We start from the raw sequence: 12,274 nt of genomic DNA, 5'->3' as shown, positions 1-12,274 counted from the left end.
TTTTCTGTTTGTATTCAGCATCAATTTTAAATGATCCCAAGAAATCTCGTTTTTGCTCTTTGGCCAGTTAACTTCACTTGCAGAACAAGGAAATTATGAATTATATGTAACACTGGCATGCCACTGCTATTCAGACAGGACCAGATCTCCCACAATCACACAGTGACAGGGCAGAAGATTTCAAAATCCACTATTTTATGATGGTGAAGAGAAAGTTTCATTTTGGCATATCAGGCCTCTGAAGAAATTCCGGTTTTTTTTAACAGAAACAATCCATTAATTTTAAAGTAGGATTTTCAATTTTTGTTTTCATGTAAAGAAACCTTTTTTCACTTTTAATAAACATCACCGAATAGGTATTTTTATTCTTCAGATATTTGTAAGGGTTTTTTTGTTGCTGTTGTTTACAATGGAGTTGAAAGATTTTTTGTTTTGTTTTGTTTTGCCACTGTGTGCGAAGAAATCAGAATGTTTTTTTCTCCCTGAAGGAACATTTGGTTCTGTGGGACTTGTTCCAATGGAAACTGCCAACCTAAGGTTAAGGATAGCTTTTAGTCAAAGACTTTTTTTAAAAAAAAAAATTATTACTATTATTTTACTTTCTATAGAAAAAAACAAGAATGGATTATAATAGCTTATTTCAAGCTTATTCATTTCATAGTTTACATAAATCACTAGATTTAAATAAGAATGATCAAAATAAGAATTATTATTCTTAGAGTTTCTGTATTCTGTATATAATTTTTGCAGATAAAAAGAAATATAAATTAAAATATTCATCCCAATGAAAAGTCATTATATTTCCTTAGAGCAGTTGACCATATCTTAATATGTCAATTTGAACAAATGATATTTTCCATATTTTGAGCAATTATTAATTTATCAGGCCAGAGTAAGAATACAATAAGTTCCTTTTTTAGTTATCTCCTCAAAAATATGTAATAATCCCAATTCTAGAAAACATTATGTCTTTTCTTTAGTTATTATTCTAACTTCCTTTAATATTGTCTTCCAGTAAGGCACAACTTTTTCACAAGTTTACTTTACATATGAAAAGAAATCCTTTCTGATTGCAACCTCTTCCAGTATTTTGATGAATAATTATGAGATATTTGCTGATAGATTTGGAAGCCATCTTTTACATTTGGGCTTTCAAGCCTGCCACATATTCTTCTGTGGGAAAAATGGGAGGGGGGATTGCATAGAGTATGGGTGATATGTAGTCCGTAGTCAAAATATCAAAATAACATTCTTTTCTCGGAGAGTCAAGGACGCATTGCCCTGGCACCTGAAGTTGGATAACTGAGAAGTGTCTCCAGTTTGGACAGTGGATGATTGGACTATGTGATGGGCATGAGGGTGCTGGGCAGCGACTTGAACTTTCACTTGGGAGGAGAAAACCTGGAAACTGTCAGATTCAGGTTTTCCCAGATGTGCCAATATGACATCTTCAATAAAAAGGAACTTTGAGGAACCTCAAGCCTTAGAGTTTTCTTTTGTTGGGGGTGTTACTTGGAACTCTGACATTTGTACTAGTCTAGCTGAGGTTAACTGTGATCAAATTAATACCTTCGATTACCTCTCTTGCATGGAATCTTATTACCTGATTTCCAAAGTACTTATCACTTTATTTCCTCCCTTTTTTTCCTAAATCTGCATTTTATATTTTATGATCTGAGTTTTTATGTTTTTCTCTTGAAAGCCTAAAAAACAAACATTAGTATCTCAACTTGTAACTGCATTGATATAAATTGAAATATTTAAACTAGATACTTTAGTACAATGCCCAATTATTTTCCTTTACTGAAAGAGCAGCATTTCATAACAGAAGAACAATACAGAAAACAAAGAGGAATAAAGCAATAAGAAATTCCATTGTGCAGCAAGTCTTCTCAAACTAACAGACAAATGTTCCATTTAAATGCTATGTCAGACTTTAATTTTAGATTGGTTTATAGCAGGGATGAAATGTGACTAATAGGACGACAGATAACATGGGCAACCTGTGCCCATGTATGTATCCTTTTTTTTGATATTAGTACACCGTTTTTGTCTGCTTCTAGCATAACCTGTGCACTCTGTGGAACAACTTAAGTGAGTTAGGATGTTCTTCAGAAAATATTACTTTGAAATAAATTTGCAAAAAAGAATGGCAGTAGCTTCTTAAGTAGCATTTAAATGGTGGTAAAATCTTTTCCCATGAATTGTAGGAAACAATATTTAAAAGTATAGTTGGTCTGATCAAAGAGAAGAAGGATGATCCTCTCCCCAGTGGCTTGGATCCTATTTCCCATGGCTAACAACCATTTCCAATCCTTTGTCAGATTTCTATTCCTCTCCCCCCCCCCCACTCCCCAGTGTCAGATGGTATTATTTAAAGTCTGTTCATCCACTTGTGTGGGATTCCTATGCTATAATACGCAACACCAATGACAAGAGGACTGTTATACTGGGGGTGTTATTCAAAGCATTGTTGATACTTGCAGGCTGCAGACATCTGTAATGTGCTACACACAGCGTCTGGTAATGGAAATCCTTATGCAAACCATATCAAACAACTTTTTGGAAAAAGAAAAAGGATGTACATATTACATCCGCTTTGAAATAATTAAAAATATTTATATATGCCAACCATGTGAGTTTGTATCAAATGCTAATGGTCTTATATCCTATAATTGCAAAGTTGTCTCAGATTGATTGTAGAAAGACAGTTTAACCACACGCACCTCAAAATCAAAGGATCAGTCACAAGGAACAGTGTTGAGCTGCATATGCCTCTTTCCCCAGCACTTTTTTTTTTTGAAGTAATAGTGCCTTCAAAATCATGCTGCCAGAATTTAAGGGAAAAATGATTTAAGTTGGATGTTGTGATTTTGGGTCCCAGTCCTAATTCCCATTCCAAAGGCCCAAATTTTGCAGAAAAATGGATCCAATATTTTTAGCCCCATTCAGGAACATTGCTATATCACTAGAAATCCTCTTATTGACCCATTACAATAGCTGGTAAGGAGGCTAAATTACAACTCCTAAAAAGTACATGAGGATATTTGTGTCACTCTTTCCCAAGATTACAGAAAAGCTACTAGTTAGCAGTATAGGCTTCAGCTCTCTCCTTGGTAATTTAACTGGAGGGTCATCTTTTCCCTTGCTTGTCTTCTGAGGGGAGAAATGTCCATTCAATTTTGTAAATACTTTTTATTAGTTTAAAAGTGTTAATTTAATAGCCCATGTGTACAGAAACCAAGCATATATTTCATGGAAATTTTAAATTTTTATATGAAAATCTTTTAAAGGCCTTTAGTGTAGTTTTGTACATACTTTACATGTACCTGCTTTTAACACTTCTATACTTTGTATAAAGGAAATTACCCTTGTTTCAGATAATAAATCAATAAATCATGCATGTTCTCAGTTTTCTGAACTAGATCAATGTACTGCTCAGATGTTTTAAGCTGTTACAACAACTTAAATGTCTGTTTCAAATATTGTAATTCTTCAAAGATACAGGAATAATGCATTTTATTTTTCCGGAAGACATTAGAAAACAAAACAATTACTCATATTGCCTTTAGAAATAATCTGAATGCTTTATTACAAACGTTTTTCTAATTAGTAACATTCTGTATAATCTGTATTCCTAAACTGCCAATTATAACACAGTAAAAAATATATGGATCAATCATGGACCATAAGTTAAATTTACACTTACTCATATTTGGGAAAAGTGGAGTAGAAGTCTTTTACATTAAAAACTGTACAAATATAGAAAACCTACCCTGTTTCCCCGAAAATAAGACATCCCCTGATAATATGCCCAATCGGGCTTTTGAGTGCGTGATAATAAGGCCAAGCACTTATTTCAGGGTTCAAAAAAATATAAGACAGGGCCTTATTTTCGGGGAAACACGGTAGTTGAATGAAGAACTTTACATTTATTTATGGTTTTTAAGAGCTGATACATCAGGGATAATGACCTGGATGATGGTGGAGGATAATTTAAATAGAATGAAATTGAGTACTGGCTACTGTTGAGCTCTACTCAGATGCACTGATGATAGGGTTGTATATGTGTCGAGACACACAGAAAGAGAGAATGATTGCTGACAGTGTAATATAAGTTTATAACTGTTCCATTTGTATATTGCGCCTTTTCTACTCAACTCAATTTCAAAAAGAACATGTATGAAGAACAGAAATGAAGGAGGGAGAATTAGAGAAAACTATCTGAGAAAATTGGAGGGAGAAAAATGGAATTGTTGATCACATTCTGACCTAAATCCTTTTCTGGGCAGCCTACAAACATGTTGCTTTACAGGAATAAAAAAAGCAAAAGAAATAAAATTCTTATTGTAGAAGTTTTATGGCAACCGCTGCTCTATGCTGTACAGTGTAGATCAATCTTCTTTTTTCTTTACTGACAAAATTCAGTGCTTAGATTGGATGGTGAATACATGGAACATTATCCAGTCCATAAACCTAGCCAATCCATGTGAGGTGACAGAATATTTTGGCATTTTCATATCTGATGACTATATTACTGTACCTTGTAAATTACAGTGGGCCACAGCTAATGTCATCCCAAGTAATGGATTGTGATCTAAGAGAACGAGCCCCTGGTCCATAGAGCTTGCTAAATGAAAATAAAAAGGAAAAGAATTTGAAACATGCAAAATAAAGTGCAATTTTTTTCAAAAACTAAATACATTTAACAGTTGTTTACAGCCTCATTGGAATATGATTTGTTGTTGTTGTTGGTTTTTTTAAGAATAGAATCGAATTCTTTATTGGCCAAGTGTGATTGGACACACAAGGAATTTGCCTCCAGTGCATAAGCTCTCAATGTACATACAAAGCAACAAGTAATAAATCATAATCATAAAATACAATCATCCTAAATCACAAAATAGAACACTCATAGGATACCAAATAAGCAATCAACATAAATCATAACAAACTGTTTCTTGGTCAGAATGAACTGGGTTAGGAGTTCAAATCCATAAATGCTTCGATGAGATTTTACAAATTTAAATCTATTGGTGAGTGCTACAGTCTGTAATGCTCAGCGGATTGTTAGTAGATAGTTTTGAAATAGCTCTTGCTGACAGATGAAGTACTGTATACTTAGATGCCTGTTCGGTTGTCTGAAAGCAGAGGCAGTATCATAGAGAGATCAAAATTCTCTGATCTCACCTGAATGTATTACTTCAATGGGGCATTCTTTCTAGAGTATTTTTAAAAACGTTTTGATAAAAATGTGTCTTCTAATCTGTTGCTTTAAAGTAGTGTATTACCTAAGCAAATATTTAAATATTAAATTAGGTTTTCTGTGTGCTTGATGTGAATATAATTCTGCATGCCTGCCAAGCATGTCAAAACCCCAAGCCTACTTTCATTTGCCAGGGTAAATGTTTATTTTGTTTTCCCACATAATGTGCTCTTTAAAGTGTCACCAATATACCAAATCTGATTGCTTTTTAATAGAGACATGGTGGGTTTTGGGGGGAGGTTTTTTGCTTTCATTAGGAAACAGGATAAATTATCAGTAAAGCTCAAGCTAATGAATCCACATACAGTTGATGTTCTTTGCATTCATTTTTCCTTTCCATCCCATTGGACTCTGTCTTGCACTCTAGGATAAACATCAGAATAATTGTGTTGTTATACCAGTATTTGAAACTATGTGAAACAGTATAGCATGAAGGCTGTGAAACTTTTGCTTGATTCAGTCTTTCAAATTTATGAATACTCCCTTGATTGTTTTCAGAATTCTAACTTAACGCTGCATAATAGGTAGTTTTAAATATTTATTTGGGAGAGAAATAAATGTATAATTAATGGAATATACAAAAATCTTGCCATTTTTTCCTTGATTTAGGTGGTGTAACTTTTAGTGTGTTTTATTTTACTTTTCATGCTTGAATAAACTCCAGAATAGGTGTTCTTCAGCTTTGTCTTTAAGATACCCTTAGAAAGCCCAACTTCCATTAGGCTTATTTCCATAAATTTCTGTGATGTGATTTAGGTCAACACTGAACAACTTTTGTAAAGTTGCATTTTAAATTTTCAGTGAAACACCTACTTGAGGGAATCTTCTTAGATTGAAATTTTACATATTAAGAAATTGAGATTAATGTAAGATTAACATATTCTTCCAATCTTTCTAATTATTCCTTGATATGGCAGGTGGTATATGAAAAAGATGATGTTGTATCCCTCTCTGTTGAGAGGGATCATCTATCTCTAGTCTACAACACAATCCTTTCAACTGTTCCAAGAAGGCTCCACACCCATTTGCATTACTCTGGTGACCCTGACCGATACAGATAAACCTCCAGGTGGCCTCAAGGACTCCCTAAAAGAATGCAAATGACCAGCTGTCTGCAAGGAATATAAATACTTCCATTCCCCACCATCCAGCCAGAGCTGAAGAAGCTTCTTGGATGAGAAGTGAAATGTCTTCAATGAAAAACCAGAAAGTCCAGTTGCCTCTTGAAAAAACACCTTTGGGACAGTCAAACAGTCATTATTTATAATAAAGCTTATATGACTATCTAAAACTTAAAAGAAAATGTTGATTCATACAGCACGATTAGTTCCTTTTTTAGGTTTATGGAAAACTATAACCATACAATGTTTAAATAAACATTCAAAAGGATCAGCTGCCCCAATATATTGTTTTTAAAAATTCATAAAATGGAAGGAAAAAGTATTTACGATTTTGCTATTATAAAATATATTATTAGATAATATGTAATATATAAAAATATTATTAACATATATTATAAACAAAATTCATATACCTGTGAACACACATATGCACATACTTTACATTACTGTAAAGAATAAACTTCTGTTTGGGAAATAGCTACATTTCCATGGCAACCTCAGCATTCTAAATAATTTCATGTATCCAAGAATGGATGACTGAATGACAAGAAAAATTAAGAAAAATATGTTTCGGCAGAAGACCAGATATGTATGAGCCTCTCATTTATATAACTCTCATCTGGTTGAGTAAGTCTGTGCAACTTGGTATGTTCCTCATAGATTAGCTCAAGACTAGTTCATAGAAAATTCCACAAAAATTTTTTTCAGGTATAAGGGGAAAAAAGAAAATATGTGATTATTACTTCCTCTTGAGGCCCTTTTAAGGTTGAAATCTAATCCTGCCTTTGGTATAAATTAGACTTTCTTGTTAAGTTGGAAATTCACAATAATGTTTAGTATAACTTCGAAACCGCTACTCTTACATACTCATTCATATTAATGGATAGAAGAGAAGGGTGTGCTTTAAAATGCAAGATTAAATAAGATAACAAGAATTACTTGGGTATCTGTTCTTTATTTCCAAATCTGCAGTTTATCCCAGGTTCGATCAGTGTGCTACAAAAGTTTTGTTAGCTTCAGCTGAAGACTCAGACTGTATCTAATTTTTAAGATGGTTTATATCATTGTATACTTTCTGCTTCATTTTCTAATTAAATTTTATATGGATTTTAGAGGACATAATCAGCTAAATTACAAGTATGAAATAAGTTTTAGGGCCTTTAGGATTTGCAATAAATTTACAGTTTAGCAATATTTCATTAACTCAAGTACCATTTTGACTTTTGTGATTATAACAGCAGTTCCCATTTATTTTATGCTGAATGTTCTTCATGGCTTTTGAATCATAAAATCTCCAATCCTATTCTAGTCTAGGAGGATTTCTTTTTGAGAGTGAATTTCTATTTCTTCTGGCTTGTGTACCTACTTAGGACAGGAGAATATGTTGTCTGCTTAGTTCCTTTGGCCTTATGGTAAAGCAACTTTGGGGCTTCTTGCTGCACAATGGATCTTGAGACAGCTCTCCTCAGTGGTGGTGGCAAGCCTAGTGGAGGTGAGGTAGAACATGATGATTGCCCCTAAGGAGAATTAGAGAGGAAGGTCCACTGGAGATGATGGCAGCAGAATACTTCATGCTATGCAGGGAAAACCAAAAGGGCAGAAACGAGAGGGGGTAGGTGGTGAGCAAAGCAATTGCCTCGTTGCCACGTAAATTATTTATTTAGCTGCTCAGAATAAATAAATACTGCCTCTAAGTACATACTGTACAATATAGCTTATTTCAGTATTTTTTTTTCTAGTTTGTCCTTTCAAAGCTATAGGATTTCTGCCAAGTTTTAATGAACATCAGACTAATATTTCATTATTATTATCTGTCATCATTGTTGATTTTAACCAAGTGGAATGTAGTTAGTGCTGAGTTGAAGCTACTCATTTCGTGTTCAATTAGCTGTTCTGTGAGCAGTGTTCTTCTGATCAACAATTTCTTCCTTCTTGCTCCTTTATTGGCTTGGTTTAATCTGGTTAGCAATTTTAATTTGCATTGCTTTGAAGTTACATCTGAAAGGGTAATGTCATAGCATCTACAAAAAGGAACCATAAATGTTCTCAGTATATTGAATTAAACTGGATGGCAGCGTCAGCAAATCAAGTTGAATAGAATGAGAATAAAAAGGATAAATTAAAGAGGAAAAACAGCACCAGATATACAGCAAAAACATTTCTGAAAAAACTGGGAGAGAGTAATATATAGCAAAATGAATATTTTTTTCATTAATTTATCATGATGACTCCAGGTCCTACTTTAAGGTAGTCACATATTATTTTATCCTTCATTTGAGCACTGCTCTGTTTCCTTGCCTTGTTCCAGACTATAAAAATAAGAAATAGGCAAAGAGAACTGTTTTTATTGTTGAAAAATATTAATGCACTGATAAATGAATAGCAGAAGAGTATTTAGATTTATGGTAGTTTAACTGTTTCTCAAGGTTTCTCATATTATTGTTTTGCTAATATAATAAACAAATCGTATGTACCCATGTTTCCCTGAAAATAAGACCCTTTCTTATATTTTTTTGAATCCTGAAATAAGCGTGTGGCCTTATTGCCATGCGCTCAAAAGCCCGATTGGGCTTATTATCAGGAGATGTCTTTTTTGGGGAGAAACGGTATAACAAAATGTAGCAGGATAGACTTCCGCTTGGCGCCACCTTTCTCGCTGGGTGCTAATTTATGGCACTCCGCACTGGATATTGTAAAAGCCGGTGTAAATAGCTTCGAACAGCTGTTCCCGACTTAATTTTCCCTCTCTGGTTGAGAGAGCAGGGGAAAGAGCAAGGGGGGAGAGAGGTAGATTCCCCTAGGGGCTTTGTTTTTGTTATTCAAAGTCCCGAACGGTTGAATCCCTTTGAATTCCTTCTACACTCCATTATCCAGCGCGTCTCCTGCAACAGCAGGAAAAGAGGAAGGTGTCCAAGTTCTGCTAACAATTGATTTCTTTTTGTGGATTTCTATAAGCAGGCGGAAGAAGCATGAGTGAACAATTATTGGTTTGCAAGTATTGTTGATTTCCTGACTTCCTCCTTTTTTAAAGAGAGAAAAAATATTTTTTTTCCTTCTCTTAAAATGGCGTTTTAGACTAACTGCAAATAGATCAGCCTTGCTGCGAAATCGAAACTGAATGGAGACTTCATCATATTGTGTTGGATTCTGGATTGTTGGATTATATTATGTTGTTTAAATATTTCATAAGCGGATTTTCAGTAAGAACTTTGCCATGAAGGTTTTTTCAGAAGAATGGATTCATGACTTTATACAGGATTACACAGAAAGAATGCATTTAATTATTCAAAAATACGAACTCAAACAGGACTTAAATGCAATGGATGAGATACAAATAAAAATGGATAAATATGAAGATATGATCCTGAATAAACAAGTTGATGTAAAGAAGTTTCCTTTAAATAGTTTGGATGAAATGTCAGAATTTGTGCTACAGGAGGCTGTCTCCCGAACTGAAAAAATTTACAGGCTTAATGCTTTTCAAGAATTCTTTCTTTGGATTGATGGAATATATGGTAGTAATTTGTGGATTTTTGAACATAAGGATCTGTTAGGTAATATTGTGACTGACTTTTTACTGTCCCTGAAAGACAAGTGAGGAAGATCTGGAAGAAATGGGTTGATTATATGTTTTATATCTATTATAAAAGACTAGGTATTTGGATTTATACTGGATTTTGACGACGATGGACTAAATTTGAATAGCTACTATAATTCTTGGTATTGAAATTTTATAATGAGTTGTATTGTATTTTGAATAGAATAATTTTGAAAGAGTTTATGTAAGAAAGACCTGGGGGAAAATTATATGGTTATAGAAGCTATAAGGGAGATATTCTTTGAATTGGATTGGATTTTTATGTTTTAGTTGGTTTTAAATACTTTAGGATTAATTTGTTTTATTGATTTACATATTTTGTTATTCTTAATTGTTAATTTTTTTATTTTATTTTTTTCTTGAAGGATTTTGGTTGTGTTAGGAGGAAGTCAGAGCTAGAGAGGGAAAATTGGTATAATAGTTTTGGGGGAAAATCTTCTTAGCATATGTTTGTTTTATTTTTATCTATACCTTGTGCTTCATCCGGGAAGTCAGGGGGAGGGATTAGTGAAGGGAGGGGGGTTGGGGGGGAAAGGGGGGGAATTTTTTTTTTTTTTTGTAAAACGTTTTGAATTAAAAAAAAAATGTAGCAGGATTATGATTAAAATAGGCCTCTTCAGTAAAGTGTCCTAATATATCCTTTTATAATATTATAACTCGTTCATAGCTGATGAAGTAAAAAAATAATAAAGTCTTCAGGGAATTTATATGTATGTGTGTGTGTGTGTGTGTGTGTGTGTGTGTGTGTGTGTGTGTGTGTTTGTGAGAGAGAGAGGGAGAGAGAGAGAGAAATCCTGTAATTCATGGAGGAAGGTAATGTTAATGTTTTGGGTGATATATGCATTTATATCATTTTCCAGAGAGCAGAAAGACAAGCACGAGTGATGGATTCAGCACAATATGCAGAATTCAGTGAAAGCCGTCAGCTGAGCTTTTGTAAGTATTATGTAAAAAATTTACACTCAAAAGTAGTATTTTTGAAGTTGGTAATAGTTAAAAAGCAAATACATTTAGTGCCAAGGCAAGAGGAAAATGCTGTTTGCGCCTAACTTGCAATAATGGCACCATCTCTGTTTCCTCCCATCCCCGAGACTTTTAATTTGTCTGGTACACCCACTGAATTCACATCATCAAACCATAGTCTGTTAAAGAGAATATTCAAGTTCAATGAGTCTCATGGATGAATTTGGGAATCCCTTCATAAGATTTCTTTTTTTAAAAAATTTGAATTTATATCCCGCCCTTCTCCGAAGACTCAGGGCGGCTTACATTGTGTAAGGCAATAGTCTCATCCATTTGTATATTATATACAAAGTCAACTTGTATTGCCCCCCCCCCAACAATCTGGGTCCTCATTTTACCTACCTTATAAAGGATAGAAGGCTGAGTCAACCTTGGGCCTTGTGGGACTCGAACCTGCAGTAATTGTATGTAATTGCAGGCAGCTGTGTTAATAACAGACTGCATTAGCCTGTTGAACCTTTTACTGATCTCTTGTACATGTTCACCTGCAGTATCATTGTATAAATTGATTACATGTGATATTGATTGCCTAGCCATCTTATATTTAACAAGGACAAAATCCTGAAATAATGTTGTGAGTTTTCCTCCTATGGAAAAAGTAGAGAAAGAATAAAGGCAGAACCATTCAAGGATCTGCTTAAAAAGAGCAGAATGTGATGGCAAATTAATGAGATCAATAGTAGTAAGAAAAAGTACAACTGATGTTGGGATTAATTTTAAATCTACAGCCAGTTTTTAATTAATTAATTAACCTGGTAAAGTTACCATGTATGTCCCTACATTTCCAAATAACATAACTTTAGTTATCTATTACTTCATTAAGGCTCTTTATCACAAAACAATAATAAAAAATAACTACAAATAATGCTAAGAGCTTAGAGGTCAAAGAGAAAAAAAGAGCACACTGAAGGAGTCATAAAAAAAAACTAAAAAAAATAGCACAGTGTGTTCCAGTGATAAATGAAAGCATAAAAGCACAAAATCTTTAAATGAAAGGCACTTATCTAGTTTTCCATAACAAGCACTCGATTTGGAGAAATGACTGGTTCACTTGAGGATCACAATGTGAAGAATAAATGACACATCCACAATTGTGTCTTCTGTAAATGTCAAATAGCAGAGAAGTTTAGTCTGTAAGTAGTGTTTTTGCTGTTCCATTGCTTTTTTCTGAGTTCATTTTAAGCATCTGTAAATAGTTAAGTGAAAACTCTTCATCTTAAAATGTGATAACCTCACATTTTGCACCTTTTAATTATAATCAAGGAT

General features: G+C 33.8%; 1 protein-coding gene across 6 annotated transcripts in view; it reads left to right on the top strand.

Annotated features, from left to right (window-relative positions):
• SUPT3H (SPT3 homolog, SAGA and STAGA complex component) overlaps positions 1-12,274 on the top strand; it is a 291,243-nt gene that overhangs the window by 191,846 nt on the left and 87,123 nt on the right. For all 6 annotated transcript variants that reach the window (XM_058183513.1, XM_058183548.1, XM_058183522.1 and 3 more), the window contains one exon: positions 10,846-10,921. In XM_058183513.1, coding sequence (XP_058039496.1) covers positions 10,846-10,921 — 76 coding nt within the window. The remainder of the gene's footprint in view (positions 1-10,845; positions 10,922-12,274) is intronic.

Source organism: Ahaetulla prasina, chromosome 1 (genome assembly GCF_028640845.1).
Source record: "Ahaetulla prasina isolate Xishuangbanna chromosome 1, ASM2864084v1, whole genome shotgun sequence".
NCBI classification, from domain to species: Eukaryota; Metazoa; Chordata; class Lepidosauria; order Squamata; family Colubridae; genus Ahaetulla; species Ahaetulla prasina.
Note: the sequence above shows the minus strand (reverse complement) of the source record. Positions and strands in the feature narration are given on the sequence as shown.